This window comes from Sminthopsis crassicaudata, chromosome 1 (genome assembly GCF_048593235.1).
Source record: "Sminthopsis crassicaudata isolate SCR6 chromosome 1, ASM4859323v1, whole genome shotgun sequence".
NCBI lineage: Eukaryota > Metazoa > Chordata > Mammalia > Dasyuromorphia > Dasyuridae > Sminthopsis > Sminthopsis crassicaudata.
In genome coordinates, this window is record NC_133617.1 from 117,870,047 (window position 1) to 117,894,969 (window position 24,923).

The 24,923-nt window shown below is 33.0% G+C and overlaps 1 protein-coding gene across 1 annotated transcript in view; it reads right to left on the reverse strand.

The window, feature by feature from the left end:
• Positions 1 to 209: 209 nt before the first annotated feature.
• Positions 210 to 24,923, reverse strand: part of MED30 (mediator complex subunit 30) — a 34,474-nt gene continuing 9,760 nt past the window's right edge. Inside the window, exons 3-4 of the mRNA XM_074266563.1 lie at positions 21,280 to 21,390; positions 210 to 610 (exon numbers count right to left, since the gene is read on the reverse strand). Of these exons, the coding sequence (XP_074122664.1) occupies positions 515 to 610; positions 21,280 to 21,390 (207 nt within the window). The 3' untranslated portion in view covers positions 210 to 514. The remainder of the gene's footprint in view (positions 611 to 21,279; positions 21,391 to 24,923) is intronic.

Consider the following 24,923-nt stretch of genomic DNA (forward strand, 5'->3'; position numbering starts at 1 on the left):
AGCAAGTTTCCAACAGAAACTACTACATATTTATATTTATATTAATTTTCAAGATTCAGTGTTCACACACACACAAGCAGTATAGCTTAATTGATTTTTTTTTTCAATTTAGAAATAAGGGGTTAACATTTTAAGTTATTTGAATACAGAATATTAACAAAAGTTTAGTAAATTCATCTTTGCTATATAAAATGATAAAATCAAGACAATTCAAGAAAAATAAATTTAATGATAAAAAATGGATTCAGATTTTTTCACGTAATTGCTGAATCAGAAAACAAAAGTTAAGAGCTGTCAATTTTTTTACTTAACAGAGAGATGTTACAATGGTTTCTTACCTATAAAGCAAATATTTAATGCATATCTGAGATAACACAATAATTTAAATTAAGTTTTGCAATAGTGGGATGGAGTTGTAAATAAGCTACTGTTTTAAAAAAGAAACTAAAGCCAAAGAGAACAAAATAGTTATATAAGTCATAAATATGTAAATCATACAAATTTAAGAAACAGTTCAGTTCCTCATTGCCAACATGGCGTTTATGTCCCAGATGAGATTCCGTAATTGGTCCATAATTTGTTTCAGCTGTTGATTCTTCTGTTTGAGTTTCTATAGAAAAGAAAGATAAAATTAATCAGAAATGTTTAATGAAATATGCATCATTTACTTTTGACATTAATTTAATTAGTGTGATATGGATGAGTGATAATAACTAGGTGAAATGATATTTACTTGTTTATAGAGAAAAATCAAACAGAACCTGATATAATTAAACTATAAATCATAAATGATGAAACTATAAGTAACTAAGTGTGGCACAATATATTTCCTTATACAACTAAGTATATTCTACCAACAGCAACTTAAAGTTGAAACAAATGATACAATGTTCTTTATCAATTAAGAGTTATTGAATGCCCTCAGTGTATATAACATGGCAAATATCTCAAGTAACACTTTTCCCCTCTAGAGAATCGAATAAAACTAGTAGTCTTGGTTTTTACCTGGCCAATAACTTACCTCTGGGGCACTAAAATCACTGGATTACTTATATCTAATCAAGTAAAGATTAGTTTAACATTTATTAGGCGGGAGTACTATCACTATAATGGTCGAGCAATTTTTTGCACTGTTTTTTGTGTAGACTGTTATTTTTTTTCATTGGGCAGAGTCAACTCTTGATGTGGACATTCTACCAACAACTGCAGATCAGCAATTATCTTACAAATGATACTTCTGACCTGTAACGACAAGGTGAAGGAATTTGTGCTTGGCCATGGAACTAGTCTGAGGCAGAACTGGTACTTCCTGATTTTAACACCACTCCTCTAATGTCAAACTGATATTCACACTTCTCATATTTAAAAAAGTTTGTACTAAAAATACATACATACTTAAATGGCATAAATATGAATGACACATCAATCTTTCCTAACACTTCACTTTTAAAATACTTAGATCTATGGTTTCATTTGTGTGTATATACCCTGTTTTGGTGCTGAATCCTGTATTATTCTTGTCTATTTTCTCATCTCTATATCCTTCCTCTTTTCCTCCCTATCTTCTACCCTCCAAGGACCCATTCAACACTCTGGGAGTCTTCTTGGCCTTGTAACAATATGCCAAGAGTACCAATGGAACACAAGGGTTATTCATTCGCTATCCCTCATTCACACCAAATATTCAATCCATTCTCTTTTTCTAACGAAACATTTCCTTTATGATATCCCTTACACAACTTTCTGAATATAGGTCATCATTGGAAATATGCTAGAGCTTAATCTGTAACTATCATATGTCTCTTTTAGGTTGTCTACAACTTTAATTCTTCAAAGATTGAGGCATTGCTGCAACTTCAAAGGTTATGGAGAATATTTTAAAGTATACATATTCATATAACATGAAGCAGTTCAGAATCATGAAATTCTCTATGTACTATCAATTCAATCCACTCTCTTCCATCTACTCAATTTTATGCCCAATTCACGATCCACATGCACTGCCTATCCCTAAGAGACACATTATATTGAGATACAAATTCAATGGACTATTGCCAACACATTATAATAAGAGCAACAAACCTTTTTTTTTTTTCCTAATTTTATTTTTCCTATTTAGATTATTAAGTTGATTTTCTTTAATTCATCAATCTCAGTGCACAGGACCTATGAAATTCTGGAATTTGAGGCAATCAGCACATTATCACCTACAAACAAGATATCATAAAGGATCTCATGGTGATGAACATTTTTGATAAAAAAACATACCTCCCTATTTTAGGCTTCATTTGATATTAACAGAATCACTGAACAGTTATCTTTGTGATTGCATTTGTTGAGAAATATTAATATAAAAATGAGATACTTCTTGTGGGAGAAGACCTTTAATGTTAGTTGCTTGTCATTACCAAATACTTTTCCATCATCACTAAACCACAAAACTAAAAGAGTTTTATTTTTTCTGGACCTTTTAATCAAATGTTTGATTGTAAAAACCTCATGCTGTAGCTAATCACTTACAAAAATGTTTTTTTCTCTTTGCATATTTCTATCAACTATATTCTTGGTACATCTATAGCCGATTCTTAAAAACATTGTATAAAGCTGAGAAAGCAGAAGGAAATATAAACCTGACAAAGTGGATAAGTAGAAGAACTGGTGTGACACATGGGTTTGAGAAGGATGGGTTGACAATGATCTCTTGAATAATCATCCCTGTACAACTTATTTATATTATTCCAGCTATAAGAACTGTATCTTTTAAGATCTATTCCCTTGGGCAAAATTGTGAAAATCTGAATGTGTTTCTCTTTTATAAAGAAATATTTCTACAACTCTTGAAATAAAATTATTTTTATTTATAATCTGAACAAAAATTTAGACTAGCAGCATCCAGATATATAACATCAAACATATAAATCCATCATGTCAAGCAATTATTCTTTAAGATATGTTTTCATCCTGTAGTTTAGATCAAAGCTTCTCAAAATGTGGGCCATGACTCCATATAAAGTCATGTACCTGAATGTATGTGTGTGTGTGTGTGATAAATTGCCAAATTATGATTTATTATTAGTAAATATTTGACTTGTATACCTATATACTCAGAATAACATAAAAATTTCTCAGGTAAAAAAGGGTCGCAAATGGAAACAATTTAAGAAGTTCTGCTTTATACGCTTAAAATTTTTAAGGTGCAGTTTAAAAATTGTGCCCAACAAATTTTTTTGATAAAGTGATATCAGTAGTCATAGAAAGTGACCAATCAAATGCTAGAAAAGCAAAAAGAAATACCCACACGGTGATAAAATGTTAGGGTTGGCTTCAGTATAACTTATACTGTGCTCAGAATATGACTCAGAACATAGATTTTCAGTCCATATTATTCTCTATTGATGAGTTTTTAAACATGCATAATAAAAACCATCTGTTACAAAGTATAAACTGATATCCTGCTTATTCCCAAAGAAAAAGGTACTTAGATTACATTGAAAAAGATATTTTAATAAATGATTCATCTAAAAGAATCTCATCTATAACACAGGAATAATATTTGCACTGTTTATTTTAGAGCTGTGAAGGAAGGCATCTGGAAAAATGCCAAGTACCAAATAAATAAATATTATTACTGGCTACAAGTACTGAAATATGCCCTACTAATTGTCCCACTCATGGATTTCTAAATTCTAAATGGATTCTACCTAATAGAAAAGAAACAAAAGCAAAGACTTATACTCATATATAAGAGAAGGCCTGAACACATAATGTCATTAGTATAAGGAATTCCCTGGTGAAGATGATCCCGGTACCAATTCAGATAGTACCTTCTTTGCAGCTTCCGGTCCTAGAGTGTTGGCAGATGCATTGAGAATTAAAATCACTTGCTCAGGAATACACATTAAATATGTGTCAGAAGCAGGACTTTGACCCATGGCTTTCCTGGCTTTGAGGCCAATGGTGTCTACTAAGCCAACCTGCCTCTTCCTACATAAGACATATAAGACATAGCAAAAAGACACTATCCTAGAAATATTTTAATTTATTCCTTAGTTATTGACACATTTTTAAGCATATATCTTGACGGCTTAGTTACACTTTAGACTTGTCAGCCACACTGTCAGAAATAAAACTAAAATACTAGCATGTAGAAATATGTCTTAGAATGACAGACAAAAATGTAAATTTAAAATCAGTTAACATGAAAGGAATCCATGAGAAAATAGTGGATCATTTTATATTACTGTAATGTAATAGCTTCTATTATTATGAATAAAGTAAGTTTGTCTTAGAAATATCATTCTAAAGAGTTAATTTGACAAATATTGTACGATAGCCAAAAGCTTACTCCCTTTGTGCCTAATCCTCAGAAGCTGTGAAACTTCTTCCCCCCTCACCTTGATTTAATCTCTTTTCTTCATATTTTGCTCCTGTTATATCTAAAAGGAAGTTCATTCCAATAAGAGAGGTATTTTATTGTGGACAGAGGTAGAACTACTGTAAATTCATATTCCTTATGTCAAAGAGAAACTCAATAGATGAGAATCTCTTGAATTTCCCTTTCACAAACCTCTAGAAAAGTCTCCAGGGCACACAACTTTATGATTTCTACACTTGCAAGCTTATCACCTTGGAAATTCTGGCCCTACATAATGTATTTTATAACTCTTTATGAAATGAACAAGAGAGAAAAACATTTTTTAAACCCAAATAAGACTATTGTTTTAAAGAGTTTACTTAAAATGTGGGACCCCATATTGTTTCCCTGAAAACCAGAACTGCTTATACTTGTGCAATTACAGGCAGATATGTCTTAAATAAACAGACATCTCCCTAATTATAATGAAGGATTATATTAATCAGCTGATTGTAGAAAAGCAATTTTAAAAATTGACTTGAACATTTTTCTACCCTAAACTAAACATTTCTATGAGCAGTCTTTTCAAATCTGTGGTAAATTAAATCTAAAACTCTCCAGAATAATTCAAATAATCTTGACTGGCAGCTCCATCAGACTACATTGAATAAGAACCTTTCAAAGACACTGTGAATGAAATGAACAAGAGAACTTTCTTCTTAGCCAAGGATATTCCAGATGTCAATTTAATGTAAAAACTAAGAAACAAACCCTCTCAAAAAAAAAAAAAAAAAAAAAAAAAAAGCCTTTTGGGGTGAATGGAAGCAGATGATACATCCTCAATGCTACATATATGACAAATGTTTATTCAGCTTCTGCTAAAAGACCTCCACTGAAAGAAAACCTACTACTTCTCAGAGGAATCTTTTTCATTAAAAAAATTTTTTTTTTCTCACATCAAATCTAAATTTTCCCTGCCACAACTTCATACATTGCTACTTTTGACTTTTGGAATGATGTAGTCTCTCTTTCATATTTTGTCATATTTGGAAGACAACTAAAATAACCTCACCTGTCTTTTCTTCTTCAGGATTTTCCAGTTAAAAGATTTGGATTTCAATCATGATTTAGCTACTAACTATATTATTCCTAGGAGCAGTCTCCCTAAATTTGTAATAAATTAAATCCGAAACTGTTCAGAAGAATCCAATTATATATGATCATCATCACAGCTCAATGTCTCATCAAACCAGCTTGCACCGGACATGCTTTGGTCCTTAGTTTTTTTTAATTTGAAAATGAGGAACTTTAAAGTCCACTTCAACTCACAATCCTAGACCCAACCCCATTACAATTTTGTTTATTTTTTCTTTAGTGAAAAGAAGTACAGTGAAATTTTGGTATATCTTATAATTTTTATATCTGTCATCTAGATCTTGTTATATTTTAATTGTATATAAAGTAGGCTGAGTGCATGAATTGCTGTCTATATTAGAATTTCTGATAAGGATGGTAACTAGAAATTGAAACTTAAATCCATGAAGCTTCTTATAATAGAAACCAATAAACCAGCAATTCCTTCAATTATTAAGCATGACAATGAGCTTTTCAATGGGTTTAATATACCCAGGTAAAAACCATTAGGAAGTGCTAATTCTTCTGCTTTTTCTATGTTATCAAACTACTTCAGAGTTGGTTGCTCCCTGCCCATAAATCCGTATTTTACCACTGACAGATCATTCCCTGAGAAATGGATCATTCCAACTACTGATATTCTCCTCATTTTTGAAATAATTTTTATAAACTGGTGGAGTTGAAGAAAAGGGAGTAAAGGAAAGTAAAGAAGTAACATAGCAACACAAGGGAGAAAGAAGAGATAGGTGGCTACAGATAAAATACAGACCACAGATTTCAAGGCAGAAAGGACCTTGGACAGTCTTCTAATACAGTAACAATTCCCCTGATGTTGCCGATGAGAAAGCTTGAGGCCCACAGAAGTTAAATGACTTGCACAACATTATAAAATTAAGTGTCAGAGCTAAGACCTGGGAACTAGATGAATGGGATTCAAGTGTAGCATCCCTTTCACTGGACCATGCCTAAACATTCTGAAAACTTTAAAGAAATACAAATAACATTTGATTGAAGAATGATAGTTTTCAAGGACTGCACAAATCATATAAAAAAATAAAAATATGCAAAAATACTAAAAAGTAATTGTCATTTAAAAAATTTATCTTATTTGAGGAAAACTAGATCAACATACTTAAATAAGAATCCCATCTACAACTTTCCCAAAATTCAGTTTTTCTTTAATGAAATCAAGATGCAACAGACCTGCTATTTTCTTTTCTTTTTGTAGGTTTTTTTTTTTTTTTTTTGGCACATATTTATTTTTTAAATTAATTTTATAACTATGACTTTTTTTTTTGACAGTATATATGCATGGGTAATTTTTTTTTTAACATTATCCCTTGCACTCACTTCTGTTCCATATTTTCCCCTCCTTCCCTCCACCCCCTACCCTAGATGGCAGGCATTCCCACACATGTTAAATATGTAGTAGTATATCCTAGATACAATATATGTGTGAACTGATTTTTTTTTTTGTTGCACAGGAAGAATTGGATTCAGAAGGTAAAAATAAACTGGGAAGGAAAAAATGCAAACAGTTTACATTCATTTCCCAGTGTTCCTTCTCTGGGTGTAGTTGATTCTGTCCATCATTGATCAACTATATCTGAATTAGATCTTCTCTTTTTTGAAAATATCCACTTCCATCAGAATACATCCTCATATAGTACTGTTGTTGAAGTATATAATGATCTCCTGCTTCTGCTCATTTCACTCAGCATCAGTTCATGTAAGTCTCTCCAAGGCTCTCTGTATTCATCCTGCTGGTCATTTCTTATAGAACAGTAACATTCCACAACAGTCATATGCCATAATTTACCCAACCATTCTCCAATTGATGGGCATCCATTCATTTTCCAGTTTCTAGCCACTATAAAAAAGGCTGCCACAAACATTTTGGCACATACAAGTCCCTTTCCCTTCTTAAGTATTTCTTTGGGATATAAGCCCAGTACTAGCACTGCTCGATCAAAGGGTATGCACAGTTTGATAACTTTTTGGGCATAATTCCAGATTGTTCTCCCGAATGGTTAGATTCTTTCACAACTCCACCAACAATGCATCAATGTCCCATTTTTCCTACATCCCCTCCAACATTCATCATTATTTGTTCCTGTCATCTTAGCCAATCTGACAGGTATGAAGTGGTATCTCAGAGTTGTTTTAATTTGCATTTCTCTGATCAACAGTGATTTGGAACACTCTTTCATATGAGTAGAAATAGTTTCAATTTCATCATCTGAAAATTGTCTTGTTCATATTCTTTAACCATTTATCAATTGGAGAATGGCTTGATTTCAGTTCTTTATATATTATGGAAATGAGGCCTTTATCAGAACCTTTAACTGTAAAAATATTTTCCCAATTTGTTACTTCCCTTCTAATCTTGTTTGCATTAGTTTTGTTTGTACAAAAGCTTTTTAATTTGATGTAATCAAATTTTTTTATTTTGTGATCAATAATGATCTCTAGTTCTCCTCTGGTCATAAATTCCTTCCTCCTCCACAAGTCTGAGAGGTAAACTATGCTATGTTTTTCTAATTTATTTATGATCTCATTCTTTATGCCTAAATCATGGACCCATTTTGATCTTATCATGGTATGTGGTTGTTAAGTGTGGGTGCATGTCTAATTTCTGCCATACTAATTTCTAGTTTTCCCAGCAGTTTTCCTTAAATAACAAATTGTTATCCCCAAAATTTGGATCTTTGGGTTTGTCAAACACTAGATTGCTATAGTTGTTCACTATTTTGGCCTGTGAACCTAATCTATTCCACTGATCAACTAGACTATTTCTTAGCCAATACCAAATGGTTTTGGTGACTGCTGCTTTATAATATAGTTTTAGATCAGGTACAGCTAGACCACCTTCATTTGAATTTTTTTTTCCATTAATTCCCTTGAAATTCTCGACCTTTTGTTCTTCCATATGAATTTTGTTGTTATTTTTTCTAGGTCATTAAAACAGTTTCATGGGAGTCTGGTTAGTATAGCACTAAATAGATTAATTTAGGGAGTATTGTAATCTTTATTATATTCGCTCGTCCTATCCAAGAGCACTTAATGTCTTTCCAATTATTTAAATCTGACTTTATTTTTGTGGCAAGTGTTTTATAATTTTGCTCATATAATTCCTGACTTTCCTTTGGTAGATCTATTCCCAAATGTTTTGTACTATCGACAGTTATTTTGAATGGAATTTCTCTTTATATCTCTTGCTCTTGGATTGTGTTGGTAATGTATAAAAATGCTGAGGATTTATGTGGATTTATTTTGTATCCTGCAACTTTCCTAAAGTTATAAATTATTTCTAATAGGTTTTTAGCAGAATCTTTGGGGTTCTCTAAGTATACCATCATATCATCTGCAAAGAGTGATAGTTTGATTTCTTCGTTTCCTACTCTAATTCATTGATTCTCTTTCTCGGCTCTTATTGCCAAGGCTAGCATTTCTAGTACTATTTTGAATAGTAATGGTGATAGTGGGCAATCTTGTTTCACTCCTGATTGTACTGGGAAAGGTTCCAGTTTATCTCCATTACATATGATGCTTACTGACGGTTTTAAATATATGCTCCTGACTATTTTAAGGAAGAGTCCATTTATTCCTATACTCTTCAGTGTTTTTAGTAGGAATGGATGTTGGATTTTGTCAAATGCTTTTTCTGCATCTATTGAGATGATCATATGGTTTTTGTTAATTTGGTTATTGATATAGTCTATGCTAATAGTTTTTCTAATATTGAACCAGCTCTGAATTCCTGGTATAAATCCCACTTGGTCATATAGTGTATTATCCTGGGGATGATTTTAAGATCTTAGCATCAATATTCATTAGGGAGATTGGTCTATAATTATCTTTCTCTGTTTTCAACCTACCTGGTTTAGGTATTATTACCATGTCTGTGTCATAAAAGGAATTTGGTAGGACTCCTACAATCCCTATTTTTTCAAATAGTTTTTCAAATAGTTTACATAGCATTGGAGTTAATTGTTTTTTAAATGTTTGGTAGAATTCACATGTAAATACATCTGGTCCTGGGGATTTTTTCTTAGGGAGTTGGTTTATAGCTTGTTCTATTTCTTTTTCTGAAATGGACTATTTAGACTATTTACTTCTTCCTCTGTTAATCTGGGAAAGCTATATTTTTGAAGGTATTCTTCCATTTCATTTAAGTTATCGAATTTTTGGCATAAAGTTGGGCAAAGTAACTCCTAATTATTGTTCTAATTTCTTCCTTTTCATTAATGGTGAGTTCTTCCTTTTCATTTTTAAGACTAACAATTTGATTTTCCTCTTTCCTTTTTTTAATCAGATTTACTAAGAGTCTGTCTATTTTGTTAGTTTTTCATAGAACCAACTATTAGTTTTATTAATTAATTCAATAGTTTTTTTTTTTTTTTTTTACTTTCAATTTTATTAATCTCACCTTTTATTTTTAGAATTTCAAGTTTTGTATTAGTCTGGGGGTTTTAAACTTGTTCCTTTTCTAGCATTTTTAGTTGTAAGCTCAATTCATGGACCTTCTCTTTCTCTATTTTATGCAAGTAGGCCTCTAGAGATATAACATTTCCCCTTATTACTGCTTTAGCTGTATCCCACACATTTTGCTATGATGTCTCATTATTGTCATTTTCTTGGGGGAAGTTATTAATCATGTCTATGATTTCCTGTTTCACCCAATCATTCTTTAGTATGAGATTATTTTGTTTCCAATTATTTTTTGGTCTATTTTCCCCTGGCTTTTTATTGAATGTAATTTTCATGGCATCGTGATCTGAAAAGGAAGAATTTACTATTTCTGCTTTACTGCATTTGATTTTGAGATTTTTGTGTCCTAATATATGCTCAATTTTTGTATAGGTTCCATGAACTGCTGAGAAGAAAGTGTACTCCTTTCTGTCTCCATTTAGTTTTCTCCAAAGATGTATCATATCAAACTTTTCTAGTATTCTATTTACCCTTTTGACTTCTTTCTTATTTAGTGGTTTGATTTATCTAATTCTGAGAATGCAAGGTTGAGATCTCATTATTATAGTTTTGCTGTCTATTTCTTCTTGCAGAATTTAGATGCTGCACCACTTGGTGCTTATATGTTTAATATTGACACAGCTTAATTATCTATGCTACCCTTTAGCAAGATATAGTGCCCTTTCTTATCTCTTTTAATTAGATCAATTTTTGCTTTTGCTTGATCTGAGATGAGGATGGCTACCCCTGCTTTTGCTTGTTTTGGCTTCACCTGAAGCATAGTAGATTCTGTTCCAACCTTTTACTTTTATTCTGTATATATTACCCTGTTTCAGGTGTGTTTCCTGTAAACAACATATTGTAGGATTCTGGCTTTTAATCCAGTCTGCTAACCACTTCCTCTTTATGGGGGAGTTTACCCCATTCATATTATGGTTAAAATGACTAATTCTGTATTGCTTGCCATCATGTTAACCCCCTGCTTATGCTTTACTCCTTTCCTTTCCCTTTCCGCCCTCGCCAGTATTAAACTTGTGAGCACTTGCTTCTCATAGCCCTCACTTCTTAGTATCCCTCCCCCTCCTTAGAGTTCTTCCTCCTATTTTGCCCCTTTTCCTCACAATTTCTGTATTCCCTTCTGCTTAACTTACTCCTTCCCTTTTCCCCTCCCACTTTTCTTTTCTTTTTTAAAAATATATTTTAATAGTTTTTATTTACCAGATATATGCATGAGTAATTTTACAACATTGACAATTGCCAAACTTTTTGTTCTAATTTTTCCCCTCCTCTCTCCCCCCAGATGGCAGCTTGACCAATACATGTTAAATATGTTAAAATATAAATTAAATACAATATATATATACATATCCAAACAGTTGTTCTCCCCTCCCATTTTTCAATGAAGTGGAAAGAGTTTCACCATAAATTGAATGTCTATATTTTTCTCTTTAAGCCAGTTCTAATGAGAATATGATACACACTATTTTCATCCCCCTCCATTCTTTCTCTCAGATATAATAGGTTACCTTTGTCTCTACGTGACATGTAGTACCACCACTTTACCTTTTTTCTGGTATAATTTCCTTCCCACCTCAACTTTTTAGAACAAATTATACATGTGTTCTTTATATATCTTTATGGCAGAAATATAGTTCTCAAGATTTCTTTTTACCATTTTAGAAATCTCTTGAGTTCTGTATTTGGAGATCAAACTTTTTGTTTAGATCTGTTTTTTTCCCATCAAGAATAGATAAAATTCATTTATTTCGTTCAATATCCATCTTCTTCCCTGGAAAAAGATGCTCATTTTTGCTGGGTAAGTTATTCTTGGCTGCATACCAAGTTCCTTAGCCTTTTGGAATATCATATTCCAGGCCCTTCGATCCTTTAATGTGGACACTGCTAGATACTGGGTAATCCTTATTGTGGCTCCTCCACATTTGAATTGATTTTTTCTAGCAGCTTGCAGTATTTTTTCCTTTGTCTGATGGTTCTTGAACTTGGCCAATATATTTCTTGGTGTTTTGATTTTAGGGTCCCTTTCAGTAGGTGATCGATGAATTCTTTCAATGTCTATTTTACCCTCTGTTTCTAAAACATCTGGGCAGTTCTCTTTGATAATTTCCTGGAAAATAATGTCCAGGTTCTTTTTTTTTCCATCATATTTTTCAGGGAGTCCAATTATTCTCAGATTGCCTCTCCTGGATCTATTTTCCAGGTCTCTTGTCTTCCCAAGAAGGTACTTGACATTTTTTTCCATCCTTTCCTTTTTTTGGTTTTGCTTGGCTGATTCTTTGTGTTTCCTCAAGTCATTCAATTCTATTTGTTCGATTATGATTTTCAATGAAGTATTTTTTCACATCTTTTTTTTTAATATCTTTTTCCAATTGTCCAAGTGAGTTTTTAACTGAGTTGTTTTGTTCTATGGAATTTTTTCCCATTTTGCCAATTTTATTTTTTAGAGAGTTATTATCCTCCTTTGGGGAGTCTGGAGACAGTCTGTTTTTAGTCTGCTCTCTAGCCATATAGAAGCTATCAATGGTTAGAGTCCTTTTAAATTTTTTGCTCATTTTGTCAGAGCAGAATCAAAGAAAACAAATTAACAAGAAAAACAAATATTCTGCTTTTTTGGTGGGGAGGGGGGAATAGGGCTGGATGGTGTTACCACAGACTTCGGGGGACAGCAGCGAGGCACTAGCAGAACAGCAATGGCTGCACTGTGTCTTCACTCTGAGAGTTGAGTCACTCTGGGTGAGAGGGGCCAGGTCCAAAGATGCTAGCTTGTCGGGATTTTAGTCTTTACCTCCTGTGTTTACAGCTTCTCTGCTGATCCTGGCTTGCTGCCAAAACAGAATATCCACACTGTGGTAAAGGTCCTTCCGCAAAAATGGCAGAGATCACACGCCTCCTCCCCCTGGTCTGTGCAGTGTGAGCTGCCTGCCAAGCTCCTGCTGCTTGCCCTCGGCCTGTGACAGATCTGTTTGTCCCCACCCCCGAGAAAAACAGACCTTTTCTGGCGAATTTCAAGGATGTCTTCTGTTGGTAATTTTTTGTGGGTTTTTTTCCGGTCAAGCACTAATTCCAAGGCTTGTCATGAAATAATTCTGAGAGAAAACACAGAGCTTAAGCAGATGTGTGCCTCTTCTCCGCCATCTTGGCTGGAAGTCCAGACCTGCTATTTTCAAAGTAGCCCTTTTTACTTGCAGATAATTCTAATAGCTAGGGGGGAAAATGTCATCATGCTGAGCTTAAATTAACTCCTGCAATTTGCACAAAACTATGGGATTTATGGAAAAAGATGGATTCAGAACCATATATTAGAAAAAACTCTTATATAGGGCCTACCGTAGTAAGGTGCTTCATGTGCTAAGTACTTCACAAATATTTAATTTTCACAAAAACCCTTTGACCCAAGTGCATTTAATATCCCATTTTTATAGCTGAGGACTCTGAGGCAATCAGGGATTTTTTTTTTTTTTTTTAAGTGACTTGCCTAGGACCACACAACTAATAAATGTCTGAGGTGGGATTTGAATTCAGGGCTTCCTGACCTTAGGCTAAGTGCTCTATCAAGGGAACAACCTAGTTACTATTAAATGAAAAGGATGAAAAAGAAAAGAACAAAAAAAATTGCTGTATAGAAATTGTGTTATGTTAGGCCAAGTTGCAAAAGCTTAGCATTAAATGGAGTGAAATCTTAAAATAAATTAGTATTTATATTTTAATGTTATTGTTATCTTTATCCCTAAATCGTTTCTTCCTCCTACTTTCTCTATTATTTGAGAGAGCAACATTACCCTCTCAGTCCCTCAGATTCCCAAAGTACGAGTTACCCTGAATTCTTCACTATTTCTCGCCCCTCACATCCAAGCTATTGCCAACATCTGATGTTTTCACCTTTTTAACACCTTGTTCAAACATTCTCACCTCCACTTGACACTGCCGTCAATCTAGTATGTGTAGATCCTCATCAACTCACACCTTGATTATTACAATAATCTAATGATAGGTCTGTCTACTTGCTTCAACTCTATTCCCACTTGAATTCATTCTCTAATCAGACACTAAATGGGATTTTCCTAAAGCACAGGTCTGATCATGTCACTTTACTATTCAATAAACTCCAGTGGCTTCCTACTGCCTTCAAAGCCCTTTATAATCTAGACCTTTCCTGTTTTTCCAATCTTTTTACACTTTAATCCCCAACACATGCTCTGATCCAGTGCCACTGATCTGCTGGCTACCCAACAATACTCCATCTTTAGGCTTCCAGAATTCTCTCTGGCTATCCTCCATGCCTGGAATGCTCTCCTTTCTCTGCTCCATCTACTCCCTGGTATCCTCTAACTCTTAAAACCTCACCTTCTACAAAAAGCATTCCCTAACTCCTCTTAATTCCAGTGTTTTCCCTCAGTTAATTATTTTTCATTTATTTTGTATGTAAGGTATTTTGGATATATTTGCTTGCATGCTATCTCATTAGATTGTTAGTTTCTTGAGGGCGGGGGCTGTCTTTTGCCTTTTTTTCTGTGTTCCCAGTGCTTAGCAAGAGCCTGGCACATCATATGCATTTAACAAATGTTGATTAACTAAACTTATGGCCATAAATTATACGCTTTATTTACCTTTGACTTAGGAATAGATAAATTTGTAAATAATTTCTCATGAACTATCTTTTGACTTTTTTTACTCTTCTCTAAATTTTCTTTTCTTCCTTCATTTGCCAAAAAATTATCTGGAAACTCTTGCTCTCCTTAGTACCTTATGAATAAGGAACAATCTGAGCAACACTCTACACAGTGTATATCTAAACGAAAAGCATAATGATTCACAGTAAAGGCACATCAAACTGTTATATTTTTATTCTGGTGCTGATTCTACTACTTTTGGTATAAAAATATACTGCGTATCTAATAAAAGGCTTTCTATTCAGTCAGGAAGAATAAAATTCTTTTAACATGAGTTTATTACCTTGTTTCCAATCTTTTTCAAGTTAGGTGAAACATCAAGAACCTTTCAAAATAAAACCTCTTTCCTAAAATTAGAACTCCTTTTCCATTCTTAAAAAAAAAAAAAAAAAAAAAAAAAGAAAGAAAAAAAAAAAGAAAAAAAAAGTTAAACTCAAGTTCTAAGTAAGAAATATAATCATAAAATCATGGAGCCCGTAAGTGGTCATGAAAAGCAGGGGTTGGCACACAATAAAATTTTACATTAAAAAATGTAAAAAACATTCTGAGTTTGTGAACTCTATAATAACAGGTAATAAAGAGAGCAATCATGTGGGATGGATACTGATTTTGGACTGAAATGAAGTATGAGCTTTAAAGTAAAAAGACAATTTCTTGTGTAGCATAAACTAATTCTAAAAGCAGTTTACAGAGAATATTCCAAATACGTTTTAGTAGTGGCAGTACTGTCACATAAATAATATACTTATCGAAGGACATGGAATCAAAGTCATAGAATCAAACTTTTGAGCTAAAAAGGGAACTAAAAAATTGTCTACTTTGAAAAACAGGAGCAGTTAGTCAAGTGCATCAGCCCTGGAGTTGAGTAGTTCAAATGTGGCCTCAAACATTTGACAAATACTAGCTATGAGACTGTGAGCAAGTCATTTAAACTCTTACTGAGGTGACAAAAAAACAAAAACAAAATGCTCATTTAGAGGAAAAATACTCATGATTTTATACACACACACACACACACACACACACATATGTTAGAAAATGTGGAATGTTCTAAGCATAGGCTTAACAATTTTACTCTCTTGACCAAGTTCCAGTGTTTCCCTATAGTCTATGGACTATAGGGTTTCAGATAAGTCTAAACTTGTCTGTGGCTTTTTTAATACTTCATATAGGCTGGTCCCTTCCTACCTTCAAGTCTTCTTACACATTATTCCCTTCTACATATTCTATGAACTTGGAACACTAACCTTGATTTTCCTCAAACAGAATACTCCATATGCACAAAGACTTAGCACAAGTCTCACCTTTTGCAAGAGGCTTTTCTTTCTTGCTTCCTACAAATACTAATTCCTTTCTTGAGATTTCCTACAATTTAGTCTGTGTATGTGTGTGTATACACACACACACACACACACACACACACACACACACACACACACACACACACACACACACACACATTATAAACAATCAAATATATCTGTGTATGTGTTAGTCCATCCATCCACCCTTGCTTTCCCCCATTAGAAATGAGAATTCTTTGGGAGCATGTACCCTATATTTTTCCCCTTCATATCTCCTGCCTTCACATATTAAGTGTTTAATAAGTGCTTGTTATCTGATGTTATAAGGCAAAGTTTTAATAATATGTTACTGATGATCAATTTTGCATCTCACATTGACTTATTTTTTAGGATAATACTTAACCAGTCAAATTACACCTTGTTTTTTTAAAAGAGGCTTATATTATCATACATTCAAAGTGTGATTCTCAAAATATGATTATGGCACAGAGTGTCAAGAAACAAATTAGCATACAAGTAAAATATCAAGAGCCAAAACATGTCATAGAACTATCAAAAATGAAACTGACAGCTATGCTTATTAGTGGTTAGAAAATGTAAATACATTTTCATGACTATCTATGATTTAAATATACAATCTTGCCATTGATTGATTTAACAGAGCTTGACAGTTGCTATTTTCAAAATTCATCAGCTGTGCTTAATTTGATACTTTCACAGGTGAATGTGTAAGTATAGAAGATACTTTAAAATATATGTATGCAAAATCACAGCAAACTACTTGATATTTATGCCAAATGTGACACTATCCAAATGCTTTAATTCTTAAACATATATTTTCAATTATACCTCAACAAAATAAAAACTACTCACATACCTTTTCCATCACAAATAGCAATTTAAAAGAATTTGTAAAATAAAAACTGACTCTATGTGGTTAAGATTAGCTTCATTTAAACCTAGTGAAGAGTATGGAATGGGAAAAAAAAAAAGTTAATATAGGTTAATAGCCAATCTCTTTACCTATTTATTAAATGGTGGATTACATGTAGTCTCTATTAGACTGTGAGCTCCTCAAGAGCTGTGAATGTTTTTGTCTTTTGCTTTCCTTATATCTCCAGCACTTAGTATAGTGCCTGGCACACAAAGGTGCTTATTAATAAGTGTTTACTGATGAAAGTACCTCACCTTTAAAATTCACATCTTTATATTTTATTTAGGAAAGAACAAGGTGATAGAAAATAATTTAACATTGGGGTTATTATATAGCAGTTTGTTTCAAACTTTATTTTCCCCTAATTTTAAATATTTAAGAAGCATTTAATCCAGAGATTTAAACACAATCAAATCAACAAGCATTTATTAAAAGCATTTAATATGGACAAGCACTTTGTTAAGCCTGAAGGATACAAGAACAAATGAAACAATCCCTACTCATAAGGAGAATATTCTAAAATATGTGTATTTTTATATATGTTTTAAAAAGGGAGAAAATAAAATATTTACAGAAGGAAAAAGAGGCAACCAAATGTATATGCAAAACATTTTGAGGATTAAAAACAAATTAGCAGAAGCTCATAGTTTAATTAGAAAAAATTCTTCTAAAACCTGGCAAGACCCACCAATTTTCATATCCTTTGCTACATAGTGAAAAACTGGATTTAGAAAGGAGGCATAAGAGGCCAATTTTGGAAACTATACAGATATATCTCTTATATCTCTATATCATACATACTTTTTTCAAGAAGAGTCAAAAGGTACTAGATACTATGAATACCAAATAACACCACAAAAAATGAAAATAATAAACTGGTAGCATGTTAGTAACAGGAATCTTTTCCAAACCAGCCATTTGTAATCAGATCACAGACACAGTAGAAAAAAAGAAAAAAAAAAAAGTAATACCAAATTAGAAAATGAAAAGGTATGGAAAACATATGAAGCAATTCTAACATATGACATTCCTTCAAGTAAGTTTGAGAGAGCGAAAAATGGAAATTGGGTAAAATAACAAATTTTTATATAATCTATCATGATTTCTGAAGTCTTATTTGTTGTGATAAGGAGGAAAAATAAAAGCTTAGATGCTACCTTTATCAACTCACACCTTAATCCCTTAGACAATGAAGGGATTTAGCAGACCAAGAGCAACAAAGGCTTACAGATTAAAATCTTAAAGAGTAGTATGGTGGAAGATAAGAGCAGCAGTGCCTCATAAAATATGGAGGAACAATGGAGGGAAAAACAAGTTCAGGAAAACATAGTGAGAGGTCTAAGTCAAATAATTCCAGGGAATTTAAGGATGAAATTGCAAAAAGGATAAATAATAAATGAAAAAAAATAATAAAGAGATAGGCAATGGATGTGAATAGACTTCAGCATACTACAAATTAAGGATAGTATCAGAGATGGCTGATGTGCTTCCTGTTTCCACAATGGGGAAAAAAAATAATCTAGCCCAAGCAGTCAACCACAAGGAGGAACTTCAATGAAGAATTTGATGAGAGAACAAGATTGAATGAATGAGCATTAACTAATTGCTTATCATATGCTAAGCACTGTGTAAGACCAGAGAATACAAATGTAAAAGTAAAGATAATCCTTGAATATAAGGAATTTATATTCTAATAGGAGAATGGGTGGTCAAGGAAGAGCACTTTAGTCCAAAAAGTTACAGAGAGATGAGTGTGGCCTAGGGAGAGTAAAATGGCACACTCCTTCCCAATGAAATGGTAGTTTATTTGAATATAATTCCAAAAAAGGAGTAAAGCGAGGGAGGGTAGGGGGAAGGAGGGCTATGGAGATACATATCTGGCAGTGAGGAAGATAGACTTTTGAGAAGACAATAGGAGAGTAAGGAGTGAAAAGGCCCATCTGAAATACTGGGTCAGGTGGGGTAGTTATTAATTAAGTATGCTCACAGGGGACTTGGACTTGAAATGTAACTAGCAATATCAATGATAATAAATAACTAAATGAATGATGGGGAAAATAAAGGCTATAGTAATTCAGAAGAGCTAGAGAGGATCATAGGTTGAAACAGAATAACATAATTTCCTCATTTTTTATAGATATAGATCATATAAAGAATTTAAGGCTCAGCATGACTTGCCTATTTATGCTTATACAAATGTCAAAGCTAATACTAGAACCCAGGTCTTTCTCATTCTAAGTCCCTTAGTCTATCCATTAAAGTAGTGAGATCTGACCCAATCTTTGAAAGGTAAATAATTGGGGTGCCTGGAGAAAAAGGTGAAGGGAATGAGCAGTGTTAACATCATGGAAAGAGGAATATTTAAAATCTATTCTGAACATACTTAGGAGAACAACTAAACTAGAGCAGCAAATTCTTTTTAGTGAGAGTAGCAGGAGACAAAATTGAAAATGTAGGTTCGGGATAGACTGAGAAGTGCTGAGTTCAAATTTTGCCTTGGACAACGTGTGATCCTGATCAAGCCTCTCCATTTAAAGGAAATATTTGATCAGCAAGGTCTGTATCTAGTAGGTACTCAAGAGTTTCTTTATCTGAAAAATGGGGAGTGTGGAAAAGGGGATGGTGTTAGAAGAAAAAAATTTATATGATAATTATAAGTTTAAAAGGAATAACATTCAATCATGTTTTTTTTTAATTCTATCATGTTATGAAAATATTAGTTTTATTTCATAAACCAAAACCAAAATAAATTTTAAAAAATTTAACAGCAACAAATACAAAGTCTTGAAAAATATAACTAGCTTGGCAAGTCTTTGTGAAGAGAAACAGACTTAAAAAAAAGCAATGAAAATAGAAGAATGTCCCAATTTTAAAACAAAAATGCAATCTAGATGAGATCACTAAATAGATTCTGGTGTGAGAGCTGATTTAGAATGGTTGAATCAAACTGAAATAGAAATGGCTCTCTAAAGCTTGCACACTGACTTAAAAAAGTGAAAATTGTTAAACCTTTCCCAAGTACATTGTAATCAGGTTCAAGTAGCACTGGGAAGTTTTGCTGGCCAGGAAGTTCTAAATCTCTTTTCTTTTAGAACTTTAGTTTACTAAAGGCACTTTGACTTATGGCCTCAAGATTCTATTCCAATTTTATCAACAAAACATATTCACAAATATTTATTGAACATATAATGTTATAATATGGTTGGTAGTCATGGTGGTAGATATATAGTAGCTATAATTCATGTAAAGTAACAGTTCATATAACTGAGTTTCCTAGATAGCTGATGCTTATTCTCTCAAGTACTCAAACATATTTTTTTTAAAAAGCTTTTAAACATTTTTTTTTAGCTGTTTAAAAACAAAATTCTATTCAATTAAAACCTTTTAATTTTCTGTAAAGTTCCGGGCTAGTTCCCTGGAGGCCTCAGAATCACCTGGAGTCAGGATAAGCAGGATAAGCATTGGTCTTTAGGGGAAGAGGTGAAGGGGATGGACAAAACTGCCATGAGCTCTCTACTAACCTCCCTTCTCCTCATCCTCCTCCAAAGTAAGTCTGGCTTGTCTCACTTCACCCCCTAATCCCTCCTATGATTATCTGTATACGCCAAAAGATTGAGCCAGCACAGAATAGTGAAAAGGGTCATTTTTTCAAACATATGCTAACAGAGTTATTGTCCAATATAAGTCTTAAGTGATCCGTTGTCTGATTCCAGGGCACCTATTCAGAGTTTTAGCCCTTTACATTTTCTCATTGCAAAAAAGAGTAAAACATTTTATGTTGCTTGTTCCAAATGTTTTTGATGTTTTAAAAAAGTAATTACTGAATAATCAAGGAAGAAATAAATAAAATGCATAATATGTTTTCCTGACATCTCAAATATTATATAGTATAATTCAATCTTTTCTAGATAACTGAAGGTCATTATTATAAACATCAACTATTATAATGTGTTATAATAGTTTTTTTTTTCTCCTTTCCATTTTCAGAAATTTTCTTACCGTTATCCACCGTTATCTAAAAGATATTTTCTATTTTTTACTTCCATTCTTGTTAACCAAACAATTAAGACTATAGGTTTTAAAAAACTTGTGGATGGCCTGACAAAGCTTCTAAAAAAATAGAAAAAGAAGTTTTACATGAGTTTCTGTGCTAAGTGCAATATCTTGACCTGTGAGAATTATGAGATTATCTATTTTGGTCAATTTAAGGACTATTTTTGCAAATTTCTTGTTTTCTACTATGATAAAGATAAAGTAGCTGGTAAATGATCTTTGGATAAATAAGATATTCCTTTCAATGACTTCATAATAATATTTTTGAGCCATCTTGAAACCACTTAAATATTTTACTAATAATTCCAAAATACAAAAAGAAAATGTAAAATAATCACTCACTTTATTTACTTCTGCTATTTCTGTTCTTTCTTCACTAGCAAAACGAAGTTGGCCAGAAGCACCACGGTCATCATTCTTTGAGCCATCTTCTTCCACATAAGGAATAAGTTGCTAGTTATGAGAGGGAGAGAAGGGAAAGGAGGAAGTTAAAATGTATAGAATACAAATAAAATTCAAATCTTAGAATAATGTTGGTATTTTGCAGTATGTAATGTATTTGTTTAAAATAGCATACAAAAAAATTTAACTTTCATGAGTTTAAAAATATCAAATTTGTTTAAAAATTATTATTTTATTTTTATTTTTTTTGCTGAGGCAATTGAGGTTAAGTGACTTGTCCAGAGTCACACAGTTAGGAAGTGTTAAGTATCTGAGATCAAATTTGAACTCGGGTCCTTCTGACTTTAGGACTGGTGCTCTATCTACTGCACCATCTAGCTTCCCCCAAAATTATTATTTTAAAAAACCACTTTTAGGATGATAAAACTAGAGTTGGCTAGAAGAGACCTTGAAAAATCATTTTAGTCCAGTTCCTTTGGTCACATAGGTAACTGAAGTGACAGAATCAAATTGAAACTCAAATCTTGACCCCAAAGTCCAAGATTTTTTTCACCAAAAAAAAAAATCTATGTTTTGTTTTTGTCAAGCTGTGTTATAAACAATTTGAAGTTAAAGCTTACTTGAACTAGTTATAATCTAATAGTATTAGGATTTTGAAAAAAAGCTCTAAATGTTTTCAGTAAATTTCAGAACAAAATACACCTGAAAATAAGCTTAGTTTCCATTATGAATTTTATAAATCTCCATTTAAATCAATCAATTCAATCAATATGATCATACTTTTAGGTATTGTAAATGTTTACTGAAGAAGAAAATCAGGGTATTGAGAAATTTATTTCCTTACCTTTGAAAACAAAAGTACAAATTAATATGAAGAGCTACCAAAGAGAAGTATCATATACTCAATGTAATTGAAATATATCTCTATTACTCAACTATATCATATATTTAAACAACTATTTTGCATTACAAACAAAAAGAGAAATAACTCAAATTTTAAATCTGAATGAGTACCAATAAAAATCTCAAGGAGGAAAATAACTACATTTATATGGCACTATGAAAACTGGCATTTTTAAACATTTCTAAAAACATTTGCAATTCTATTGTTGAATAGGTAAGACAGGATAAAGTGATTTAAAAAATTACTAAAAATCTATAGATATGAGAGATGAAATTAGATTTGGCTCAAGCTCAAAATTCAGAGTATCTTATTTTGTATACAGGTCACATGATATATAAGTTGTTTGGCTAACATAATACTCATTGTTATCCACAGGTTTATTATAGAGATATTACTACCTGAGCGAGGGGAGGATGAGAAAGGAATAGAGATGTTGAATGATTAAGAGTTCTAGAAATTAACAGGGGAAGAAAAAATTGTACAAATTAATAAGTTATCACATGAGTTTTTTTTTTGTCACAGTTTTATAGAACATGAAGAATTAAAAATTAAATGTTTTTAATTTAAAAAAAAATACACACACACACACACACACACATACACACACACACACTGCGGTGGAGCCAAGATGGTGGAGAGAAGACCCACCTTTGTCTGCACTTTTCCTGCCATCTGTCAGACCAACACCAAATCAAACCTCTGAATTTGTTTTGGAGTGACAGAACCTACAAACACTTGCAATGTAATAAATTTCCAGCAAAATATATTTTGAACAAATTTCAGAAAAGGTCTGTTTCAATCAGGCTGGGGGGCAGGAGGAACAAAATAGAGGTAGTCAAGCGTATGCAGTGCAGAGATCGAGGACAGCTGGGAAATCTATCGGGACACTTAGCCAAAATTCAACAGTATTCTGTCCTGGTTACAAGCCAGTGGATCAGCAGATTAGCTGTGATACAAATACAAATACAAAAGGCAAACAGGGAGCCTCTGAACTTTAGAATAATGCGGGACTGAGTCAAGCTCATCTAGTAAGTCAGCATCAACGATCAGTGCAGTCACTGTCGCTGTAGAGGAAACTTGGGATAATCTCCCTTCTGCCCTAAGAATAGACCTCCACTGTGAATTCACTACTCTTGTGAATATCCGTGTTAATGTCCACTCTGCATTCACTATTGTCAGTCTCTCTTAATTCCCAGGCCCTCAGAAGAATCTCTGGTCACTGTTTTTCGCAGTGCTTAAACCAGTTTTACCAAGCTTACCTCTGTCTGAGGTCTTCAGAGATCTCTGGCCATCATTTCATAGAATGATGGTTTAAATGCACGGTAGAGCACTTGAGAATAGCCATGTGCAAGCTCAAGATCTTTTATTCCTGTATTCACATCCTGACTCTAGCTGACCTCCTGCTGACTCCCAGTGAACTCCTGATGAACTCCCAAAGAGAGCTACTTCCTTGTCCCCATTATCTTAAATAGGGTCTATGAGATCACACGGATAGCCAATGAGAGAAGAAGATGCTCCCATTAATGATGAGGATCTCAATGAGATCAGGGTTCCTTGCCCATGAGGTGGTTCCTGTTTATTCACAGAAACCACTTCCAGGGGTCTCAAACTTCAAAGCCTCTTTTACTTGCTAATTGTGCAGTTCCTCAGTCCTCCTCTGAACCTTACACTCAACTTTTTAAAAACAATAGACCAAAAAACAAAAAGAAGTCTTGACCATAGATAGTTTTTATGGAGAAAGAGAAGAACAGACCTCAAACCCCAAGGACACTAAAAGCAAATCATCTCCACATGAAGCCCTAAAAAGTGAGGGGTTGGTTCTCATTTCACATGGCTCTTTTGGAGGAATTTAAAAAAGAATCTTAAAAGAGATAGGGAAAAAAAAATGAGGAAAGGAAATGAGAACACTGCAGGAGAATTAAGAAAAGAAAACATACAAATTATCTAAAGAAAACTTCTTACAAAATAAATTTAGTGAAATGGAAAAAGAAAATAATTAATTGAAAAACATAATTTGTGAAATAGAAAAAAAAATCCGATGAACAAGCAACACATTTAAAAATCCAACTGGCTAAATGCAAAAGGGTGCTAAAAAGGGTAACTGAAGAAAATAATTCACTAAAAATTAGAATTGAACAAATGGAAGTGAATGACTCAATGAGACATTAAGCATCAGTCAAACAAAACCAAAAGAAGAAGAAAATGTAAAATACCTCATTGGAAAAATAACTATTCCAGAAAACAAATCTAGGAGAGACAATCTAAGGATTATTGGGCTTCCTAAAAACATGATGGGAAAAAAGAGCCTAGACATAATTTTCAGGAAATCATAAAGGAAAACTGCCCTGATGTCCTTGAACCAGAAGGTAAAGTAGTCATTGAAAAAAATTCACTGATCATCTCCTGAGACTCCAAAATTAAAACTCAAGAGTAATATTGTGGCTAAATTTTAGAACTATCAGATCAAGGAGAAAATATTGCAATCAGACAGAAAGAAACAATTCAAATATTGCCGAGCCATAATCAAAAGACCTAGCAGCTCTCACTTTAAAGTGCTGAAGGGCCTGGAATCTGATATTGCAAAAGGCAAAGGAACTTGGATTGCAGTCAAGAATCAACTATCCAACAAAACTGAGTATTATCTTTTAGGGAAGAAGATGGACATTCCATAGTACAGGTG